Genomic DNA, 25367 nt, shown 5'->3' with positions numbered 1-25367 from the left:
ATTTGTAGCAACTGTTTAACGTATGCATTTTTGTTCCCAATAAACGTGTTATGTAAATTACTGTCTTTGTAAATCCTCCACCTCAATTTCATTCCTGAGATGGCTGTACTTTCAATTTTTACATAAAACACTTGACTACGCACTAGATATTTAATAAGAGAAAATCAACTGATGCTACGAGAAATTATATTTAAAAAAGAAGAAACTTGTAGAAAAAAATCTTTCCAAACCAATTTCTTCACTTAGAATTGATTTTACCTACGTGAGTAAAGAAATTGGTTGCACATTTTTAAAAATGTTAAAAAATGAATGAAAGAAAAATGTTTCATATTGCCGGACTAGAAAAGTTCTTATAAATTTACATATTTACATACGATTCACGAAGTCGGCAAATTTTATCTTTTAGCTGTTGACCAAGAGTCAAATATTTCTGACACTGAGGAGGTTCTTACGATATAACGTGCGTATCTTAGTATAATTGTACCACAAACAACTTCTGAAAACCTAAAGTTTGTTTATTTTAAATACAGCATTACTTTAAAGCACTTATGCTAAATGATCTATTTTAAACAAACCGAAATCTTAAATCTTATCATAAAATAATTTCCTTCTACAATAGAGGTCTACTCTGCTTTACATTATAGAGTGCATTATCAATGCAAAGCTGTACAGAGTAGATTTTTTAGATTATAGTATTACTGTACACGTTAATGGGCTATAATTATTCACGAAATGAAGTCCCGCGATCCGCGCAAAAGGAATTCCTTGACATGGAAACGACGTTACCGCGAACAGAAAAACAATCAGATTGCAATCATGTCTGAAGTCTGTCAATAAAAACAAATGTTCAAAATTCACGTAAAAGTCAATCGAAAGTTGATTGCACAATTTTGGATTTTTTAAATATTATTTGACGTAATACTATTTAGGATACTTCAAAAACCGTCAATTATTTTATCTTCCTAACCTAGATTGTTTTTCCATTGAACCATTTGCCTGTTAAAACTATCGAAACGTACAATAAGTATGAATGTCGTGTGTACGCGATAGCTTTTTTTCACTGATCATCACTGAAGCGTTAACCAACCGTGCATGTTTCAGTGCTTTTGATAATGTAAATGTTACATTGGAATTATCATTCTTCCTACTTTCGTTGCTGGTCTTGAGAGGTTTTAGTAGGAAAACTGTATGTTTGCGAGTACCCTTGCCCTGCATTGGAGTAATTATACGCCGCATCAATATCGTTTGTGGTAGGTGCTGTTGTGATCGCCACTGGGCTTGCCTGAAAAATCCAAATCAAATTGTAATTAATTTTTATAATAATAGTTCATTCACACATGAAAGAATACGGAACTTTTCATTAGAAATCTATTGACCGAAGTCGTTTCAAATAAGGCAGGATCTTATACTGGAAACCGCAGAATCTTTTGGAGACGAAATATGTTGGTTTTTTTTAGAGGAAATTAGGCGATACGTATTTTTTCGATTAAAAAAAAGTATTGTTTAAAGCTATGTGTATTTTGTAAACAGGTTTAAAATTAACAAAATGGCAGCGGTTTTTCTAAACAAAAAAATTAAAATAGATTTTCTCAAAAATCCGCCTTTAAATATTTCGCCAATTTTTTGTTAAACTTGTACTTTGATAATGAAGATATCTTGTAAGTTTGATACTTGTTATATAATTTTTGTAGCCAGAAGAATTCTTTTTTTTTACAATCGATTTTTTTTTACTTTTTCTTGGAAACAATGATAGATACGAAAAAAATGATAAGGTAATAGTTATCACGTCTAAAAAAGCACGCCTCAAAAATGGTAAGTCCACTTGGTATTAGTAGAAACTTGAAAAAATATTTGGAAGAATAAAAAAGGTGAGCTTTTCCAGAAAATATATTTTTTTTATGCTTTCTAAATTTAAAGAAAATAATAAAAAAGATTTTCTTGAAAAGCCCTCACTTTTTATTCTTCCAAATATTTTTTTAAAATGTTTCTACTTATACCATAAAGGCTTCTTTATATGAGCTTCATGCGGGCTACACCATTTTTGGGGCCGGGAGATTTTTTCCCCCTAAACAAGTAATGTTGCTTAAAACTATGAAGAATATCGCAACATTATTCATTATCAAAGTAAAGTTTTAAAAAAAATTGAATACATTTTTAAAGGTAGTTTTTTTTAGTTTTTTCTTTTCTTCATTTTAGAAAAACCGCTACCATCGTGTTTCTTTCTCAGCAGAAAGTTCAGATAAAAAAGAAGTTCAGTTACAAATGCAGATGTTTCTTTTTTACTGAAAGTTTGATTAAATTGCACTATTGACAATTGAAGTCTTTCATCAAAAAAGGGCCTAACTAGTAAGATCTCGATTTCTAAAAATTAAAAAAGTGAAATAACGTAAATTTGAATTATTAATTACATTTGATTGCCTTTCAATTGTTTACCATTAACTCGCCAGCTTTTGCCAATAATTAAAGTTGAATAATAAAAATTTATAACAATTAGAAAGTCAAGATTGCTTTTACAAGATTCAATATGTACATTCTCTATGCATTTGTTTTCTTTATTTTAAACCCCTATTCCGAGTGGCATTTACCAAATTTTTGGTTTACTTTTATACCTTGATCCGTTTTCCACAATGAGATACAGGTCATGATTTAGCTGATATTTTCTTTATAGAAGGATGTTCTTATTTTCACCTTTTTGGTCAGGGGAAAGTTTCAAAATGATTCATACTTAGATCCCCTTTCGACAATCGTCATGCTTTGTGGTAATGGATTTTAAGATTAATTAGATAGTACTTAGTTTAATTTTGACCAAAACCCTAGTTGGGCTCCTGTTTAAAAAAAGGCTTCAATGTGACGATGTTATCATTTTTATTAGTGTATCTGAAGCCATTTTTTATATTTTTTCTACTAAATTTTAGAATATTGATTCCATTGACAAAATTGAATGAGTGGAAGATGATTTTGAAAACTGGTGGTTTGATTAACAAATTTTAAAAACCATCTTTATTTTATCTGCAGATAATATTATTACAGTTTCTTTGAGTTTGGCAAATGGCACTTAGTAGATTATACTTTTGGGCATCAGATTAACAATTTGAGTTTAATTAAAAAACTTCCAATACATTTTCTTTTGCTCGCAATCATCTATAAAAAATTTGATATTCCAATGGATAATATGAATTCTAATCAAAGCGAATTTCTAATGCTTTGTATATTTCAAGCTTTAAATATTTTTAAATTTGTGTTTCTATACGCTTTTCCAAAAAACAATATATTTAAATTAAAATGGCATCTTATACATTCATTGTTTTTTGTTTTTTTTTTTACTATAAAAGAGGAAATTAATATGGAAACAGATATTAAGTACGAGGACTGGAAACTCTAACATGGAAAAAGGAACAAGTTTAGAATTACAAGATCGAGACAAAAGGCTTCCCACTTTATAATCGTGATACTGTATGTGTGTATAAAGTACTAAAACCTTATTTATAATTATTACACTTCTAATTGCATAGATATCAAATTTTCGTTTGAATATAATATTTCAAAACCGTTACGGCTTTATAGTAATTCGAAAAATGTTAATATTGTGTGACGTTTTCGAAAATTGTTCAAAATATATAAGAGCCAATTTGACTTTTTATTTTGTTTAAATGCAGTTTTATTAATTATATTTTAGCTACGGCTCTAAAGCCTTGTTCAGTCACATTCTAAATAAAAAATTAGTAAAACTGCACTATTGAAACAAAATAAAAACTCAAATTGGCCAGATAGACGTGGCTTCATATATTTTGAATCATTTCCCAACATTTCAACACAATGTTTAAATTTTTCGAATTATAAAGCGTTTGTGAAATCTCTGAAAACTTCGAAAATTATTGAAACCTTTGATATCTTTCTGAAATCTGGCCTGGACCGTCCAAGTATTACGCAAAGCACTGGGGGGGGGGGGGGGGGGGGGGGGGGAGTATATTACATCTAAGAGGAGTTATTCAAAACTGATGTTACGTAACACATCCCCTCATGATCTTTAGACCCATTTTATCTACAATAAATTTGTTTTTAATGCATTTTGCACATTTTTGAGTTCAAAATTTTGTTAGGTTCTTAAGTCGATGCATATTTCAAATGAAAATCATTTTTTTTTAAATTTAAACGTTACGCAATATACAGAGGGGGAGCTTCTCAGCATTATATGCGGAAAAGGCGGCCTAAAATCCCCCAAAATTATGTTACGTAATAGTTGAATGGCCCCGGCACACTCAAAGTTCGAGTAGTTAACCCCTCGATCGAACTACAAAATCTAGAAAATTTGTTAGGTCAATTTTTAGTAGTTCACTAAGAATATTTTTTCGAATCTACTAAAATTCATCTATTAAATATTTTACATCCTTAAATTTTCATTATATGGGTCATTCCATGTCAGATTTACAACTACATTTTTTGTTGTTATAACATTTTGTTCTCTTATTCTTGAAAAGAAAAAAAAATGACACATATTTTTTTATTTCACTCTGATATGAAGAATTTCTGAAATATTGATTTTTTAATCTGTCGACCTAAAAGAATCGGCTCTTTTTTAAATGTTTCGTAAATTGTCAAATTTTTTAACTAAAAAAATTACACCATAAAAAAATAGTGCAATATGGTTCACTTTAAAGTCCATGTTTGATGATTTAAACTTCAGTGTTTTAATAATTGTTTGGAACAATTAATATTATTTCAAAATAGGCATTCCCAAATGAAATGATTTTTTTTTTTGTAATCTTTCATTGTAGTATCTAGAATACTGTCTTAAAATGTTAAAGCGGAGGTTGAATATTTTGTTAAATAGAAATAATTATACGTGACCGCGCGCGGGTGGCGCGGTCGAAGCACGGATTCGTGCATGATTGGAAAATTTAAATTCAGCCTAGTAACCCTTCACGTGATTTTTCCGTAGTTATGATTTAAGTCAGGAAACGCGCGCGAATCGTGCGCGTAGTCACATGTAATTATTTTGATTTCACAAAATATCAAACCGTGCACTTAAAAATTTTCAGACCATATTTCAGATACTACAATGAAAAATTACAACAAAAAAAGCATTTGATTTAGAGATGCTCATTTTGAAATAATATTAATTGTTTAAAAAATTGTTAAAAAACTGAATTTTTAATTATCAAAATTGGGCATATTGCACTATTTTTGCATGGTGCAATTTTTTAGTTAAAAAATTGGACAATTTGCGAAACATTTGGAAAAGAACCGATTTTTTGGGTCCAAAAAAATCTATATTTCATCAATTCTTCACATCAGAGTGAAATAAAAAGTAAGAGTAATTTTCTTCCTTTCAATAAGGGAACAATTTTTCTAACAAAAATATTAGTTGTAAATCTAACATGGAATGACCCATATGCTTCTCTAACTTCAGTTGTAACACACGTGAACTACAGACAGAACTAAGTGATAAAAACTGACCTAACTTACCTCAAGAATCTCAAGGTGAAGAAAAACTCGAACTTAAAACTTAAAGCACTGACATGACAATAATAAAATCAGACTATGCAAACTAGTTTAAATCCGTAAATAGAAGTTAAAAGAGATAAACTAACAACTTAAATGTTTTTTCTTTCTACATGAATTACCAGAAAAAGTTTGTTTCAAGCGCTACAGAATTAAAAAATTTATATTTATTAATGAGTTCATTACAAAAGTTATCCTTTTAAAATACACTTATTTTGTCACAGCCCGACTGCAGCCGTGCAAAAACATGCCGCTTTTTAACTAAAGCTGTAAATATGAAAAAAGTTCTCACTATTTCCGCATTAGACGTTATTACTTATAACCCTCCTCTAAAATGTAATTAAAAAGTAGAGAAAAAGTCGTACGTTCTTTAAACACACATCGCACTTTTAAATATGTTTTGCTTCCAAACGCTTACATACAGACAAAAGTACTTTCATAAGGATTTTTCTAAATATTGTCTATACCTCAAAATTATTCAATTAGATAAAGTGTGCTGCACAGAAAATATATTTGTGCGACCTTTTTGGCAAGAGAAAATGCATTTTGATTTCTAATTTGGTTATTGCTGCATTCTTCATCATTCTTAAAATACATGCATAAACATTTTTAATAAATGCAAATTTCAATATCGAAAGAATGCTCAATAGTTTACGCAAAGAAAATTCAAAGGTAGAAATTGAAAAAATGGCTTCACTTAATAATTTCCTTCTGCTGAAAACAAAACGAGTATCTTAATTTTACTCGCTTTCCTTGAAACTTATTTCATACATATAAATGATCAATTTCTCCTGGTAGCGACTGTAGCAATAATAAATCCATCAATGGAGAACAGAGCTTATCTTCGAAGAAAATACAGGGAACCTCCAATATTGTGACACTTCTTTAACATAGTACACTGCCAGTACAAAATCTGCGTCCACCTATTTTTGGATAATCAATTAAGTTCTCTTAATTTTAATTATATCAAAGCTAAATTTTTGTCTCTTTAAAGAGTTAAATGCTCTAAAAATTCTGTATAAAATGAGCCCGGTATGAAGCCAATTTGCTTTTTTTTTTAAAGTAGATATTTAAAAAATAGTGTAAATTTTAGGTAATATTCGAAATAATCAACATTTTTTATGTTCTCAGACTCATTTTAAAGCTATGTTTCCAAAGGTTCGAAATAGATCACGAACATAAGCCTAAACATTGTTCCTATCACAGTTGCAAGTACTTACATTGGTAACAACAAACTTGGAAAATTTTGAGAAAAAAACGAACTTATCTGTAGGAAAATCAGAATAAAAATGAAATAAATATATTTTTAGGGACTTTTATAGAAGTTTCGTGATTATGTTACATATGTTTTACATCAAAGCTTTAAAATAAGCCACACAACAATTAAAAATGTAATTTCGGATATTACCTAACGTTTAAGAAAAAATTTTAATTTACACACTTTTGCAATATCTACTTCAAAAATAGACCAATTGTCTTCATCCTAGGTTCATTCTATACCGAATTTTGCAAGTTCTCCACTCTTTAGAAGTTAATCAACAATCAAAACAGAGATAAACGCATGATTCTGATCGGCAATTTAGGAGCTGCCTTCTAATTAACGGAATCAGTCGCATAAAAATCACTGGAAGCATTTCATAATAATTTACACAAACGAAGAGAAAACACAAATTTCTTTTATACAAGTCTCGCTTCCTCTACACATAAGAAGCTGCTCAACAATATTACAATATAGAAACTATTAACGTTTTGTTAGGCATTGATTAAACGAATATTTTACAATAAAGAAATACATTTAGCATTGAGTTATAGAAAAAGAAAATTAAACTGAATGAAATAATCGCGACATTTAATCTGATGATGACGAGCAATGCAATAAAAGTGGGTTAACTTTTTGAATTAAAATAAAATAAAGTTAATTTTAATGAAATAAAGTATCGACCGATCTCAAAACCCGATAAAACTATAAAGAGGCTTTTCTTTAAAATAAATCTTGACTGCTGGCACGTAAATACTATCACAAGAAATATTAGAGGCATCTATACTTTCTTTTCCACTCTAGGCCCATTTACTGTGGTGATTTATTTTTTGCTTACAGCCTGGCTACCAGCCGCAGATGTCGTCTGTTGACTTTGCTGATTTTGGCCCCGAGACTGATTGTAATACTGTGGATTCCAACTGTTCCAATTACCATTGCCGTAATTTTGCTGATTGTATCCAGATTGACCGTAGCTACCTTGTCCATAGCCTTTCCAGTTGCCTCCCCATTGTTGTTGACCGCCACCCCAGCCACCTTGATTCCAGCCAGCTTGTGCTCCAGACCAACTTCCTTGACCTCCCCAACTGCCGGCTGCTTGTGAACCTTGGTAACTGTAAGGCCAAAGCGGAATTATTAGTTATCAGAAATAAGAGCCGATTTATTGCTCTCTCAGAGTTCGAAATTTGGGTGAACACGCACCCAGTTTGACCCCAGCCTCCTGGACGTGAAGGCCGGTTTCGGTCGTTCGAAGATCGCCTATCACTTCCTCTTCTGTCAGATCCTCCACGATGTGCTGCTGTTCCACTAGGACCTCCTCTTCCCCGCCATGTGCTGGGAGAACCACTGTATCTGTGACCTCCACCACGTTGATTTCTGTCTCGCCATCCGCCACCAGAACTTCCGCTGCCACCACCACCTCTCCAGGCAGGATTGCGATTTCTATCTTGATCTAGATAAAGAAATTTTTAGTTTTTAACTTACCCTGTAAATCGGTAAGTTAATATTTTTCGAGAAAAGTGACAAGAGACACATTAGCTGCATGTTGAGAATAATATTCTTCGTTTAATGCATTTTTCAGGTGTTTAAAAAATTTATGTTTACTTTAAGTTTTGTTTTCAATACAAATTATGAAAAGTTCGTATTTCATGGAAATAATGGCACACTACATGAAGTTTAGGAGTAATATTTTTTGTTGACATTTTACAATTGTTAAAACAATTTAAATTTGTTTACATTTTTCTCAACAAATCATAAAAATGTAGTATTTTCTTGAACTAATTCCACATTTAATGAATGATAGAGGTAATATTTTTTGTTTAAGACATTATTAAATGTTTAAACAGGTAATAAACATTCACTTCTGACTTTATGGGAAAGAGGGAGAAAATTCAAAATTTTGTTCAATCTGTACATTATGTCGCTTGTCACAAACAAGTTATACGTCAACTATTCAAACAATGATTAATTTCTTCAAATAATGACTTTCTCCATCTTTCCCATGAAAAGGCAGAAGTGAATGATTAATAATTGTTTATTAAATAATTTAATAATGTTCTCAACAAAAATTTATTTCTCCAAACATTCTTTAAGTGTGTTATTAATTCTAGAAAATATGAACTTTTCCATTATTGGATGGAAAAAAAACTGAAGAATATATAAATTGGTTAAACAATTGAGAAATAACTTAATAAAAAAAACTTATGCTCAACATTCATTGCCTGTGTGATTAATTCCAAAAATAATGACTTTATTTCTATTATTATATTATATATTATTATCGTATATTTATGATATCATTATTTATTTTTTATTTATAACTTTATCGCCTAAAAACTGAATTTTTCGATAATTCGAATTTTTTCTACGCTCCGTGCCACTTCGAATTATGCAAGTTTAACTTTATATAAAGTTAAATGTGTTTTCGTACGTGACTTTTAGTACAATATATTTCCCAATTTTTAATTCAGAATAATAATATTCAGACTTTTTTAAACAGACCTCTGTCTGTTATATTGTTGGGAAAAGTAAGCAAAAATTTGAGACTCCGGATTTAATAACCACACGTAAAATTTTACCGAGCGAAAAGCAAGATCCCTGGAGGCTTAAAAACAAATTTTTTATTTAAAATTTTTAAAGGACATATCCGGAAGTGAAAGTTCATCGCGCATCTTTTTCCCCTAGACAAAAAGTTGTAATTTTTTTAGTTTTCGAAATAAAGCCAAAAAACTTGACTTTTTTGAAAAAGTCGATTTTAATCCGTTTTTCACTTCAACTCGTGCTCAGTGCTTCAGTTTTTTAAATTTTTTAACGAAAATTTCAGGGAATGTGCTTCAGGATGTCCTTCGATTGACAATGTAATGGGAATTCAAAACCGTTGTTCTCAAAAATTGTTATTTATTTTTTTCTGATGCTCGGCGCGAATCGAACATTTGTAACTTGCAGCGTTTCGTTTAGCGAGGGAATTTTGAACAGGCTAATACCTCTCGCCGCAAAAATGCGGAGAAAGGTGTAATGAAGTTTTTTGGAAAGTTCTCTTTTGGAATGTCACGTTCTTTCGCTAGTGAGTTGTTGCTTAAAATATATTATGCAATTTTTTAATGAATAACAGTTAAACGAAAATAAGTTAACAAAATATTCATGAATTTGATTTAATTTTTAATGTATTTTTCCGTTTTCTTTAGATTTAAATGTAGGATTCTCTTATGTACATCTAATGTTTACAACTATATTCGGCTTAACCCGTAATCGACCTTGAACATGCACTTTGAGTTGCTAGATTTGCAAATCTAGAGTGGCTATAGTTGCAATTGCAAAGGCAATTGCAATTTTTATCTATTAAAATGAAGTATGTCTAAATACCTTGTTTTTTTTTGCTTTGCTAATATTCCTAGCCCACTTTTTTTCATTTTTGGATCTTTTTCTTCCTCCAGTTGGAGTTTCTGGCAAACTCGATGATATTTACTTATTTAATTAATCACTTTCAATATTTATACATATATTAACTTAGGAATCAAATTCAATGTTCCCTATATTTTAAGAGATGTATGAATTTTCCCAGTTAATCTTAAAAACACTCTGATGTGTAACATCCAGTGATCAGCTAAAGACTAACTGATCTGTTTTATTTTTGAAACAGATTTAGCCAAACTGCAGGACAAGTGTGCATAGTTTTGTTTTTAAAATGCATGTTTAAGGTCGCTTACGGGTTAAGCCGAAGACAGGTGTAAACATTAGGTGTACATTAGAGAATCCTACTTTTAAATCTAAAGAAAACGGAAAAATACATTGAAAATTAAATAAAATTCATGAATATTTTGTTAACTTATTCTCGCGAGAGAACGTGACACAGTGGAAAGTCTCAGAGTACATAGTACGCTCAAAGACTCCAGCGCTGACGTTCACTAAAATCATAACTACTCCTAAACTATCAAATATTTTGATCTGAAACTTTCCAGAAAATTTCATTACATCTTTCTCCGCATTTTTGCAGCGAGAGTTATTAGCCTGTTCAAAATTCCCTCGCTAAACGAAACGCTGGAAGTTACAAATGTTCGATTCGCGCCGAGCATCAGAAAAAAATTAATAACAATTTTTGAATGCAACGGTTTTGAATTCCCATTACATTGCCAATCGAAGGACATCCTAAAGTACATTCCCTGAAATTTTCATTAAAAAATTTCAAAAACTGAAGCACTGAGCACGAGTTGAAGTGAAAACCGGATTAAAATCGACTTTTTCAAAAAGTCAGTTTTTTTGGCTTTATTTCGAAAACTAAAAAAGCTATAACTTTTTGTCTAGAGGGAAAAAGATACGCAATACAATTTCACGTACGCGTATGTTCTTTAAAAATTTTTTATTGAAAATTAGCCTCCAGAGGACTTCCTTTTCGCTCGGTAAAATTTTATGTGTGGTTCTTGAATCCGGAGTCTCAATTGTCGAAGGATTCAATATAATAGAGCGACTTACGTCCGTTCTCGCCCCCGCTCCCATTGAGCTCATTTTATACTGATAATTTTTAATGCGAATGATATGGTTTTTTTTTTAACAGTAAAATTCATTTGCTCCAGTAAAACTCGCCTGATTTATTTCTGAAATTCATTTCAGGATATTTTCAGCTTTTACCCCATTTCTTCAGAAATCGCACAATTGTACAATTAATCAAATTTTATAGCGTAGCCGTTGATAATACGTCGAAAACAGTTCAAACCTTTTTCGCGCACTATGTAATTGTGAACATTTTTTAATATAACCATATTCGACTTAGAATCAACCGTTCTCGATCTGTGAAAAATGCTACTTCTCCGGATTTTTTATTTGAGTGAAATTTTCTTCCAACTGACTGGACAATTAAGGCTTTTGGAGGGCTTTTATACATGAGCAAAAAAGTATACTGAATTTATGAATTCTCCACAAGAAAAATAAAACTTCAATGTCCGCACAGTAGGGTGGTTCTTATTTTTCGATTTTGGATTCATATTTTGGACTCATATTTTCTATGCTTTTCATCCAAAGATCTTCAAGTTTGGAAGAAAAGCAATTGTATTCTTACAAAATGTATGGTTAGAAGTAGATCTCAAAATTTTCATTAAGTAAACGGGAGCCTCATTACTACTTTCAAAAGTTAAGCAATTTTTACAAATTAAAAAAAAATTATTCAGATAGGATTTAGCAATTCTCGAAACTTACCATTTTTTTTTTTTGAGTTTCAAAGGTTGGCTAATAAAATAACAAAAAATCAAAATTTCTGACTATTCGTTGAAGTTTTCAAATTTCAATCAAGAAAAAAAGTTCCCAGTATACTACTCATTTACGAACTTTTCAAGCACATAGTTTTTAGAATCACTAAATCCTTTCCGAAAATGTATTTCATATTTTTTTTAAATTTTTAAAAATTATGTAACTTTTGAAAATAGTAATGAGGCGCTACTTTTACTTTGGTGAAAATTTCGAGATCTACTTCCAACCATACACTTTGTAACAATACAATTGATTTTTCTTCCAAATTTGAAGATCTTTGGACGAAAAGCAAAGAAAATACGAGGTTTTGAGTATTTCATAAGGAGCCATTTAAAATTTTTCTAAATTATGACTTACATACATTACGGATTTAAAAAAAAATAATGTATTTTAATTGACACCTGAAAAGATGTCATCGAGAAACAAAGAGTAGTGATTTAAATAAAATTGGGCGGTCATCTTAAATGTTTCAAAATATTGAGTATGAAATGTCACGATTTTGTTATTAATTCTAATTTTTGTTCAAATTTATGAGTACGCCATTTTGTAAATTTTGACCAAAAAAATCGTGTAGGTATATTTTTTCAACAGTCTAAAGATCATAATTGTACAGAGCCAAAGGATTCCGATAAAATATACAAAAATTAACTGCATTTTAAATTTTACGGTACTTTTCTCCATGCTAATCGCAAGAGAAACTTTGAGTGCTTCGGGCCACATGTTAATATTAACTGACTTTGCTCACTTTTGGTGGCGATAATTTTTTTGTCATTCAAACAAAATAAGGGGGGTGGGGGAGAGCCCCAAAGAAATTCGAAAAAATCCACCAAGAGTAAATAAGGACCAACCTACTGTATAATTACAAAAAGTTGTTTACTACAAACGAACATTACTTGAATAATTTAACCGAATTTTTCAAAAACATATATAAATTGATAACAGATGAAAAATATCTACTTACAACCAGAACGCCGGGAATCTCGACTGTCTCGACTATCTCGACCATCTCGACTGTTCCTTCCATCTCGGTGATGATCAGCCTTCTCGAAACGAGAACGTTTCTTCTCTTGCTGTTGACCAAACCCAGCTTCTTTAGCTTCTTTGTTGTACTTTTCGATCAAACTTTTGGCTTCTTCTTCGGGAAGTTCGACGTACTCAACCGCAGTGAAAGAATCTCCAACCACAGGGGCAGTGAAGTTAGCTGTAAATCACATAAAATTTGCTCGTTCTTTATCTGTTGCGCTAATGCCATTTATAACATCAATCTAATTAATTATAGTCAAAACATACCTTTCATTTCTTGAATCGAGTTTTCAGGACACTTTGTCTCTGGGTATTCAGGTTTGCTTGAGCGAACCTGGAATTCTTCATCTGAAGTTATGATGACGATTGCTTTCTTTTGGAATCCAGTGAAATGACGCATTTTACGTTTCTGTGCAGTTGGATACACATTATTCTGAAGAAAAAAAGAAACGACCAATTTTAGTAGAGAATAGAATAATAAAAGAAAATTATAAAGAATATTAATAAATCAGGAAATAACTAACCTGATCAAGAATGTAATTGCGTCTCCTTCTAGCTGCCATATCAAGCAATTTGGTCATAGCCCGAGAGCATTTATCAATGACAACTTCCCATTTTCCTTGGTGGTTAGTTTTACGTGGAAGACCCATCACTTTCATCTTCTCAATCAAAGTATTTGTGCCTAGAATGTTGTACATTTTTTCAGGGTGTTCTGCTGCATATTTAATGGCCCAAGTGGTCTTTCCAGCTCCAGGAAGACCACAGAGCATCAATATTTCGCAGTCGTCTCGCTTCACTGGCCTTTGTGGCCCGAGAACACGATCATTAAGATCAACCTTTGCCACGAAAGTGTAACCTTCCAAAGTTGAAGAGCGCCAAGGCTCTTCTTGTCCGAAATTACAAACGAAGGTGGAATTCTTGGTCAATATATGTGGGAACAAAGCTCGATCTCCAAGTTCTTCCTTGGAAATCGTAAATGCGGGTCCTAAATTATTTCCATTGATTGTGTACGATATTTCTACATTATCTGAGCTCAGGTCAAGATAACAACCTACAATGTCGTCTTTACTAAAAGTTTCACCATAGTCGGAGAATTCATTGTTCGTGGATTTCTTTCCAGTTCCGTCGAAACCGTAACTGAAAGGTTCTTCTCCAAGTTGCATGGATGTGCCAACTGCGGACCAACCGGCTCTAAGTACATAAGGGTTCTCTTCGTCCTGTAAGGTGATTGGGCAGTTCTCTGAGATTTTTACTTCGTAGAAAACTTTGCCAGTTTTGAAACCGTAAGTTGCTCTAGCTCCAGCCCAAACATAACCAAAACCGTCGCTGTACATGGGTGTCGCAGAAAAGAAGTCTTCTTTTTTTATCACCAAGTTTAAGTCTGAGTCGTCTGAAATAAAAGGAAGAAAGTTTGATTCAAGATTAATTATTTAATTTATTATTTGTTTCTCGATCTTGTCTGAAAATGGGAGAAAAGGTTTTAAATAAAGTAGGGGAACTGAGGGACAGCTATACAAGCGATATTTCTGATACTTACACCAAGATAAAGCTACTGCAGCTTCGTCCAATTCCGGTTCATCCTCCGGTCTTGTAGAAGGCTTGATCACTTCCTCTTCAGGACTCAGCGATCGTTTGCGTTTCCGATCTGGCTTGGCTTCTACCATTTCCACGTCCTTTATACCATCTCCCTGTGTCTGTAAATCTTCATCCTTAAAATTTCAAAAGTACAGTATTAAGAAGTAAATCAAATAAACAGTGCGTATAAAATATGAAAATCAGGGATCACAATGCAATAGGAGATCAAAAACAGAAGAAATAGACAACAAAACTTCGCGAAAAGGGGACAGGATTAAACGTTTATATATACTATCACGGATGGCATTCGGATGGGTGACCGTCTGTGACGAAAGGCCAGGTTGTGTATTAGCTACACAAAGAGAAATTTCGGGAGATTAATTCATGGCAATGCTTCTTGATTTTATCACGCTTTGGTACGAGAACTAGGATCTCGGAACCCTTGATTTTAAAGCATAGGTCTCGAAGTTGCAGGCATTATTAGGCCACGCTCCTTTGCTCTCATTCTATGATTTTCGATCATAGAGTCCGAGAATTTAAAGCACGTAAAAATTGTAGCTCTAAAATCACGCGCTTCCGTGAATTCAATCAGGATGAAGATCAAAATACTCTACAACGATTCCGATCTGAAATCCAAAAATAAAGTTTCAGAAAAAGTCACAAGATCGATCAATATTTTTAAAAATGTGAAGCGTAACAACCGTTGACAGGATTATGTAAAAAGTTTCCATTGCTGTCGATATTTTTGTGAATATGGATCGATTTTACTAGTTGCCCTAAAATTGTATGTTTGGATTTTAAAGCAGACAGGCTCTAAAGTATTTCAGACTTTGAAACGATATATTTCTACTGGCTGCCGGAAAGTTGTAACGAATTATTTTATTAACTTTTTTCAGTTAAAAAATAGCGCTGTAATGCTCATAACTCATTTCATTCGCTATATTTTACTAAATTATAAATAAAACCTTGACTACAATTAACCATTCTCGAGATGTGGCTATGGGCTGTACGTCAGAAATATCAGGATATGTAAGTGGTCGTTTAATTATAATAAAACTTTGTGAAATTATACTGTTATATGAGAAACATTTTGGTACCTAAAGTATTTTTGAAAATTTTAGAAATAATAGAAGTTGATTCATGTTGAATATTGGAATCAATTTTTTTTTTTTAATTATAGATATTTCTCGAACTGACGATCTCTCGTGATCCAGAAGCCACCAACCATTTTTTTAAAAAGGTAAAGTTAAATTATAAGGTATTTGCATCTACCAATTAGAAAAAAGTACCCCCATATGAAACTTTATAGCAAATTGTAATGAATATTTTGATATGGAATTTACATTAGCCTGGACATAAACTATTATTTTTACGAAGTTTCATTGAGATCGAATACTTTTGACTCAGAATGTAAAAAAAAAAAACAATTGGGGTAGTGCGCTGTAGCTGGAGTAGAAAATGTAATTTTAAAAATAAAAATTGAATTCAAGAATGCATTATATTCTCAAATATATGTACAGAGAGAAGGGAGAAAAGGGAATATATTGTGATCCCCGCAAAATAAAAATAATAAAGGCACAAAAAATTCTACCTGACGTTTTTCATCTTCTTTAAAGTCTACTTCGTGCTCGTATTTATCTGAACTATCCATTTCTTCTTCGTCAAGAGGCTTCGCATCATCCTCCTTCATGTCTTCTTCACTGGTAATAAGATGTGCGTAATACCCCAAATCTTCCTCGTCTTTATCGTCATCTTTTGGACATTCTAAAGGTTTCTCTGGGGTTTTTGTCTGATCTTGAGGAAGCTTCGTGGGACTTTGATTAATTTCTTGAGAAGACTTTAGAGGACTCGCCTGTGATTTTACAGGAGTTGCGCGAAATTCTTGTACAGGTTTAGCAGGACTTGCGACGGGGGGTTTCACAGGACTAATATTAACTTCCTGAGCGGGTTTAACAGGACTCTGTTGAGTTCCTTGGTTCGGTGTAGCTGGACTTTTTTGACTTGCAGGAGCAAGTTTAGCAGGACTTTGTTGGCTCGCGGGCACAGGTTTCGCAGGACTTTGTTGGCTTGCAGGGGCCGGTTTAGCAGGACTGTGTTGAATTCCAGGGGTAGGTTTAGCAGGACTTTGTTGTATTGCAGGAGCAGGTTTAGCAGGACTTTGTTGTATTGGAGGAGCAGATTTAGCAGGACTTTGTTGAACTGTAGGAGCAGATTTAGCAGGACTTTGTTGAACTGTAGGAGCAGATTTAGCAGGACTTTGTTGAATTGCAGGAGCAGGTTTAGCAGGACTTTGTTGAATTGTAGGAGCAGGTTTCGCCGGACTTTGTTGATTTGCAGGAGCAGGTTTTGCAGGACTCTGTTGACTTCCAGGGGCAGGTTTCGCAGGACTCTGTTGACTCGCAGACGCAGGTTTAGCAGGACTCTGCTGACTTGCAGGTGCGGGTTTAGCAGGACTCTGTTGACTTGCTGGTGCGGGTTTTGCAGGACTTTGTTGAGCAGCTTGAGTAGGTTTTACAGGGCTCGATTGCGCAGGTTTTACTGGACTTTGTTGAGCTGCTTGCACAGGTTTTACGGGACTCGCTGGAGGTTCTTGTGCAGGTTTAGCGGGACTTACATGAGTCTCTTGCTTCACAGGACTCCCTTGAGATTTAACTGTGTCTTTGATTTCGACAGCGGATTCTGGCGCATCGCTTGGAGGCTCTTCCTGCTTTCTTTGGGTCTTCTTCGTGGATGGCGGAGCCTCCTTTTGTTCTTCAGGGGAACTCTTTTGAGCGGCAGCCTCTTCTTCCGTACTTTCGACTACCGTCGGTAACTCGTTTGCTTTTTCTGCAACTGGTGATTTGACCGGAGGCTTTTTATCGGGTGTTACGGCTCTTGCAGAAGCTCTGGTCGCTCCTCTGGATGGAGTCCGTGCCACAGGTGTACTTGGCTGTTCCTGGGACTGATCTTGATTCCTTCCCCGTCGAGATGGTCTCGTAGTCGTCTCCGCGGGTTTTGGAGGCTCTGGAGACTTTTCCCGCTCATTTTCTGACTCTGGACTCGAGCCCACTTGCTCATTTGGTTCTAAAAAGAAATTTAGAACAATATTTTTTTGTAAACATTAACTCAGGTACATGTATCTCTGTAGGTGAATGTTTTGTAAATTTAGAAATGAAATCAGACACTTTAATTTGAATCGTCGGGAAAAATTAGTATCTCGTTTCATAGTTCGTTTCCGAGCTTTAATTCATAATATATAATAAGTATTTTTTCGCTTGAACTTTAGGAAATTGTAAAGAACATGAAAGCAGACGTCTGGACACACTTTTTTTGTAAACAATTTAGAAAAAGTGAGTTCCTGTCTTACTGGCTCGTTAAATTCAATAGATTTGATTTCCATTATTTTCTTCATGTTATATTAAAAAAATTACACTTAATTTAATTCATAACTTACAAACAATATACGGGCCGTTCAAATAATTTGCAACATTTTTTTCTGACAAGTTTAATCCCTTCTGTCACTATACGGAACACTTTTCCTGCAGCCGTTACGTATTCTTTTAACGGTCCCACAAGGGTGGTATGATATAAACAACAAAATAAAGGATGTCCGTTAAAAATGATATTCAAATGTTGTCATTGTAAAAATAATCCAATCAAATTTTTTTAATGTGATTGACAAACACAATCAACCTGAAATAATGCACAGTTCATTCAGGATATTCAAGAACTAGTTTAGAAAGTTTGTATACCAAACAGTTTGAGATTAATTTGTCGAAAAAATAAATAAATAAATAAATACACAAATGAGAAGGTTTTTTGGGTCTCTCGTAACATTGGATTTTCATGACTATGAATAATTATAAATTGCAGTTTACATTCAAATGCATGAAAATGTACATTTTAGATGTAATTAGAAAAATGGAATTTACAGGATGGGCGAAAAATTCCCTTTTCAAAATTCCCCGACTTTTTCCGGAACAATTTTTCATTTTCCTGACCATTAATATTTAAAGACTATTGTTTTAATCTCGTTACATTTTTAAAATAGAATCTTTTACAAACAAAAGAAAAAATTTCAAATTAGAAATACATTTTTTATTTATTTATTTCAACCAAAAAGGAAGACTATTCTACCATAAAAGATTAATTTCCAACCCAAAGGACGAATTTCTAATCTCACAACCAGGAATTATCAAACAAATGGTCGAAAATTTAAACAAAAAAGATTAACTTTCAGGGTGGCCATTATTTTTAAAATTTCGCCTCCAAAATTTTCCACTTTTTTCACATATAAATCAATTGCGGAAGTCGATAAGCACCAGAAAACCTTTTTGCAAGAAATCTATTGACTTTGAATCATGTAATAAGTAGATAAAGAAATTTTTGTGTCTCATAAAGGAAAATATAGAAATGTGGTTTATTATACAATAGCAGGAAATGCTCGCGCGCGTCCACATCTGAATTTTTATTTCCTCACATGAAAAATATAAACAATTTAAGAATCCATTATTAAAAAAATGTTTAAAACTTAAGTTTTAAACATTTTTGAAACAAGAAAGGAAAATGTCAAAACGTAAAGAATTGAATATTTGAAGTTCGAATTTGGGAAATTGCATCACTTACAATTCAAAGGAATTGAAATTGTATTATTCATAATTAAAAGTCTACAAAGTTAATAACCAAGAAAAAGGGTTATCACATAACAAAATTATAATTTAAAATTTAAGCTAATTAAACAAAAATTATTTAAATCAACAAATGAATTGAACTATTCTAAAAAAAAAACTTTTAAAATAAATTGTAATTTTAAATAGGAAATATTAAAAATGACAAAATTGCTACTCCGCAACGTTGAAACTTAAAAGAATGAGAAGATGATCTAAAACTGAAAAAATGTAGTAAACAAATTGTTATATTAAAACTTTTTTTAGATTCAAACTCTTTAACATTTCAATCATTTGAAGTACATTTTAATCATTTAAAAACAAATAATTAGGTATTTTCACTTCAACAATCAGCTAACTTCACTTTGTTAAAAGCTGAGGGGAAAACAATGGATCAAATACATGACAAAACTTTATTTCTGTAATATTTTTGTAATTGATAATCATTATTATCATTTTATTACTTCATTAAATAGTAATTAAAAGATAAAAACTATTTTTCAAATACACTTACATAGGAAAAATTAGATTTTACTAAGATATTAGCAAAATAGGGCAAACATGAAATGAATCCCATGCATTTGGTCCCTTGCTTTCCCCTCAGAAATCTACGAAGTAAAGTCACCTGTTGGTTGAAGTGAAAATGCCTAATTTATAAATTGCGAACTATACTTTAAAAAATTCAACCAATTCAATTGCAAAACAATACATCAATTTCAGATAGTTAAATTAGAATTTTTCATAATTTTAAACTCAATTTTTTATTTTTAGATTCTTATCAGAGAACACACGTTTTAACGAATGTGTATGTCTGTCTGCCTTTAAGCACAATAACTTTTGAAAAAGTTAATATATTAAATTGGCTTTGGGTTTATAGCATTTTTTTAAAACTAAAACAACAAACGAAAATGAACATTTTAAGCCAAACAATGCCCAGTATGAAATACAGTCAAAAGAGCAAAAACGTTGATTTTTTAAAGCCCTACGAGATTATCATAACAACTTGTTTTATTTTATGTGAAAATTCACATTTTTGTCGCACAAAAAATAATGAAAAATAAAAAATTCTATTTTGCCCTCGAACTATGCAGGATATGAAAAAAGATCAATTTACAAAAAATATGCACCCAAAAAAGATCTGCAAATTTGTAATTAATCATTTCTTATAGGATGCGCAGTTATTGTTTTATTCGTAAAATAATAACTAGGCAAATTTTGTTCACTCAAAAAATAGACACAAATTTGCTTTTAAATATTTATTGATGAAACTCGTAATTTTGGTGTTCATCGTAAACAAATTTAATTTTTGGACAAACGACACAAACTATGAAACAAATAAAGACAAAAGTTTCTTATCCAAAAAAAGAGCTAAAAATTTGTAATTGATTTTTTTTCATAGAACGCGTAGATTTTCTTTTATTTGTAAAAAATAAGTTTAAAAATAAAAAATTACATTTCTGGAAAAATGTCACGGAAGACAATCTACGCGGCGGGCAGATTTTTTATTGTAAAATCATTTAATTTTTAACACTTCTTTTAAAATTATTATTCATTCTTAAAATTTCCCAATTGAATATTATTCAATTTGAAATTATTGATGCGTTTAAATTTTCAACTAAAAATCGGACAATTTCAAGATATTACATTTAAAATAAAATACATGATTGATGTACGAAACATGATTACAATTTTTCAAATTGTACCATTTTTACTCTTTCAATTCGAAAGTGCTTTATATTTACATCTAAAATTATTAAATTCCAAATTATACACAGTTTAAAGACGATAAATATATTATTAATAATTATCATATCATGCATTATCATATCATTTAATATATATTAACTGTGACTTTGGCAAGAAAAAAAATGACTGCCATTTTTCTCTTTTGTTAAAGTTCCTTCGGCTTCAAATAATATATTCTCATCTCGTATCGCATGCTTTGCACTCGATTTTTTTCAACTGTGAACTTCTCTAGATTATGTATTTTTGCGGTAAGTGATAAATAAAGTTTTGCGAGGCCTATATCGCTACTTTGGTATTAAAAAAAAGTGTTGTGCCGACATGTTTCAACCTGATTTTCAAGTCCTTTTCAAGGCTTATTCTAAAAGGGAATACATACGTTAAAGAATAAAATAGCAGTTATTTAATTAGTATGTGCTTCTTAGTCGTTGATGTTAACTTACTATGGAGATACAAGAAAAATCGCTGAAGACTACGTTGAAATTGCAATTAAATTGTTTGGTATTATAATTTAATTGCAATTTCAACGCAGTCTTCAGCTATTTTTCTTTTTTTAGCACCAAAAAGGCGGTATAGGGCTCAAAAACTTTATTTTTCTATATTCTATTCAACATTTGTATATCAAATGTATATTAAATTTATTTATGTACCTCAGCCTAAGATTGCTTATTCACATATTGTAAAATTACCTACAAATTTTATTTATCATCATTACTTTAATATTTGCTTCTTATTTGCACATTGCTATCAAAAAATTATGTATAATAAATTTGTAGCTCTTTTTTGGCCGAGCAACTTTGGTCTATTCGTTTTTTTTTTTCATAACCTGTGTTGTTTTTTCAATAATTTTGTCGTTTCTTTTTTGATGATGTTTTTTTACGAATAAAATAAAAACTACGCGTCAGATCAGAAAGTGAATAATAACGAATTTGTAGATCTTTTTTGAGCGCATTTCTTTTTTTTTAATATCATTTGTCGCATTTTGCATACTTCGATCGTAAATGGAATTTTTCAATTTTCCTATCTTTTATGCTGCCAAAATTGGAATTTTCGATGTTTTAAGAAAATTCAAAAAGTTGTTATCATAATCTTGAAGGGCATTAAAAAAGTAACATTTTTCTTCTTCTGGACTTTTATTCACATATTGCGTTATCTAGCTTAAAAAAATTTCATGTTAATTTGTTGATTTAAATGTAAGTGCTATAACTCAGGTACTGTATTTGATGAAAAAAGGTCATTAGGAGATAATGTTCGTTTTCTCAAGTACTACAAACAACCGTACAGAAATTCTTTCAATCTTGAAAAAAGTGGTTCTTTTTCGAAAGCAGATGATTTTTTAACGAAAAAGGTTTATGCTTAATCAAGAGACATGAATTTCTGACAATAAAGTTGATTTTTAACGAGATAGTCGTATTTACAACTAAACGCTTGAACTTTAAAGCGAAAGGCGAAATTTCAAGAAAATAGTAAAGTTTTAAAAAGAGAGGACTTTAACAAAACAGGCCGATTTTCAGCGAATTTTTAACCAAACTGACGAATTTGCAACCTACAAAGAAGCATTTTTAACCAAATAGTCAAATTTTCAACAAAGCAGTCAAAAGGACGAATTGATTAGAAGACAGCCGAATGTTAAACAACAAGATTAATTCACAACAAATTTGAAAGTTGATATTTCAATAAGAAAAAAGTGCAATTGTTAACAAAATAATTAAACTTACCTAGAAGATAGATTTTCTACGAAAAAACGACGAAAATACATGGATTTTTGAAACAAATGCCTAAGTGAATTTAAAAAGAAGAAGAAATTTTCAACATCTAGATATGAATTATCAACATAGCAGTTAAACTTTCAATCGAAAGAGGTAAATTTTAAACAAAATTTTTGAATTTTCATAAAAAATATATATATAAATATTACTAAAAATACAATCTTCAGGCAGAAGAAACTTAAAAAAAAATATACAATGCAAATGAATTACACGTAAGAATATTACAGTATGAGGGTAGGTTTATAACTTAATTTTCAAAATTCGAGGTTTCCGTGACCATTATAATTCCAAGACCGGAATCTTAATCATGTAACATTTTTAAGAAAGAGTCTTTTACAAAAGGAATGCCTATTATAGCAATAAGGGAAAACACTCGTAATTCGACAAATCTAAAACTGAACATCAATAGTGTCCATTCAAGCAGAAACAAAATGAAACTGGTTTATAATGCATTCAAGGTAATTTAATTTAAAAATTCCCGCCCTGTTTTAACCAAATTCAAAATGGCAGCGAAGGGGTAAATTACCGGCGGGAAGAGAAATTGTCTGTCAGTACCTTACCAGCAGATCGTCCTATATAATTAAATACTATTATCAACATTATTTAGGTCATTTAGGTTAAATAACAAATAAGAATAACGTAAATAAAACCTGCAATTAACTCCAGAAAGTTTTAAAAAAATCAGATAGAAACAATCAATAATGCAGTGAATCACCAATTTTACCTTCAATAAATAATTACCTCGTAAATCCTTCCCTTTTCTTTTAAATAATATACCTCACTCTCTCTCTAAACAGATCCAAAAATTAGTCTTGGACTATTAAAAACTGCAAAATGCTCTTGGCGTTATACTCGTTTTACAATCTTTTACTACTATAGTAAGAGTTTAAACGCTGTAAATATCAATAATAATACACAATAATACATTAGAAGCCGACAAAAAATTGAATCTAAAAATTGACGCTCTATTATTCCTCGTGGTGGCTCATTTGACACAAATTATTCATTACATAAAATAATGCAATGTGGGACTGAGAATGATCGTAAAAGTTGTTGATGTCTAGAAAGGTCGATAGATTCTCTTAACTGACCAAATGTAAAAATCAAAATTCAAAAATCAAAAGATTTATCAATTGAAGGAGGTCAGGTAGATTTTTTGGCTCACCCTGTATAAGATCATTTCAAAACAGTGTTAACATGGAAAGCTACGAAGCTCAAGAAGATGCACGAGCTTTGACCCGTCGAAAATGGGTAAATGAATCAATCTTGGCAGACGCCTTAAGTAACGGGCTTTATAGCAGCGGAAACTTTGGGGAGATGTTTATCGTCCGGTACAAAAACTCACCATTGCCAGCTTCCCCGTCCAACGCCTCACGAAGCCGCTCGATGAGCACGGCCTTATTCCCCTTAGTTTCTAGGCCTCGTTTCGAAAGCTCAGCTCGCAATTCAACCACTTTTAACTTTGCTGGATCCATCGTTTGTGATTTCATACAATTTTTAGACACACACGCACTCTTTCCCGATTAAAATGCTTATAAAATGCCTACACACGCGCCACTGACCCGCGCTGCATTCACAATATGGCGGTACAACAAAGTACAACACACTTGCAAACAACGCGTTACGTTACGTATTTCGCTTGGAAATGACGTCACACGATTCTCGATTAATGATTGGTGGACGCCGAGTATCCCGCGCAAATTGCCGTCACACACGAGAGTACTCATTGGATCGGTGGCGAAGCTTTTAAATTTCATTGGTCTTCATTCTCTTGGATTCCTGCTGGCATTGACCAGAACTTTTTTAAAATTTTTATTATACAAATTAACGAATAAATAGTTTGATTAATTATACAAACTTTAATGTTAAAACAACTTCCGTCAACATGAGAATATGCTAGGTAATTGTTTCAAACCTCAAATTACGATAAAAATGACTAAATTTTAAACAGAATTTCCCTGAATGAAACAAGTTTTGTAAGAATTAAATTATTTTTCTACAAAAAAGTATATGTATGCAATCTAAATACGCATATTTCTTTTCAATCAAGGACAAACGATCTTTTAAATTTTAATTCGTATATTTTTACTATGTCATGAAAAAGAGTGGCCAAATATCATGCATGCATTCATTCAAAAAGCATTTAAGGGAAAGAGTCGTTCTTTCCTCATGTACGCCCGGTCAGTTGATAATAATGCCCCCGACACTATTTCACACGCACGCACGCGCTAAATAATCCTAGCGCCGAAATAAATAATGTGTGAAAAATGTCAAGATTGATATGGTAATATTTTTATTTTGAATTCGAAATTTATCAATTTCTGTAGGTAATTTAATTATGTATTTGCGCATTGCGCCCTCTTGCGGTCTCCGGCTAGCAGCGACCAGTGTGAAGTAGGGATATAAGCCTCAAGCCCTCATGCATATTTATATATATATACAGTGTGATGTAGGTGTATTTACACGCCTGTCGTATCTCGTATACAAATGGAAAATGAATCTTCTCATTCTAACATGTGACGATATCGCGCATTTATCACACTCTACATTTTCTCTGATTTTCCGTTGGTTGGACAACATAGAGTGAGATAAATGCATGGCATCGACACATGG

At 32.0% G+C, this 25367-nt stretch overlaps 1 protein-coding gene across 3 annotated transcripts; it reads right to left on the bottom strand.

Moving 5' to 3' along the window:
* Positions 1 to 494: 494 nt before the first annotated feature.
* On the bottom strand, positions 495 to 24352 carry LOC117172056 (heterogeneous nuclear ribonucleoprotein U-like protein 2). 3 transcript variants are annotated; one of them, XM_033359796.1, is made up of 9 exons: positions 24100 to 24351; positions 16188 to 17659; positions 14559 to 14730; positions 13546 to 14411; positions 13289 to 13454; positions 12960 to 13199; positions 7961 to 8210; positions 7694 to 7872; positions 495 to 1282 (listed from the first exon to the last, which is right to left on the bottom strand). In XM_033359796.1, exons 1-9 carry the CDS (start codon positions 24242 to 24244, stop codon positions 1236 to 1238), a joined length of 3537 nt encoding a protein of 1178 aa, XP_033215687.1. In that variant the 5' UTR covers positions 24245 to 24351; the 3' UTR covers positions 495 to 1235. The 3 variants fall into 3 exon arrangements, with proteins under 3 accessions (XP_033215687.1, XP_033215688.1, XP_033215686.1); XM_033359797.1 differs by having other exon boundaries at positions 7739 to 7872; XM_033359795.1 differs by lacking the exon at positions 495 to 1282 and having other exon boundaries at positions 5655 to 7872; positions 24100 to 24352.
* Between the last annotated feature and the right edge of the window lie 1015 nt (positions 24353 to 25367).

Source organism: Belonocnema kinseyi, chromosome 4 (assembly GCF_010883055.1).
Source record: "Belonocnema kinseyi isolate 2016_QV_RU_SX_M_011 chromosome 4, B_treatae_v1, whole genome shotgun sequence".
In the NCBI taxonomy this organism is placed as follows: domain Eukaryota; kingdom Metazoa; phylum Arthropoda; class Insecta; order Hymenoptera; family Cynipidae; genus Belonocnema; species Belonocnema kinseyi.
The sequence above is the reverse complement of the archived record's forward strand: the minus strand, read 5'-3'. Positions and strand labels throughout refer to the sequence as shown.

Excerpts from the sequence above, each read along its gene's own strand:
- LOC117172056 (XM_033359795.1), bottom strand. The coding sequence starts at position 24,244 with ATGAAATCACAAACGATGGATCCAGCAAAGTTAAAAGTGGTTGAATTG. Across the intron at positions 17,660-24,099 it reads GGACGGGGAAGCTGGCAATG|AACCAAATGAGCAAGTGGGC; the intron begins GTGAGTTTTTGT and ends ATTTCTTTTTAG. Across the intron at positions 14,412-14,558 it reads TGCAGTAGCTTTATCTTGGT|ACGACTCAGACTTAAACTTG; the intron begins GTAAGTATCAGA and ends CTTTTATTTCAG.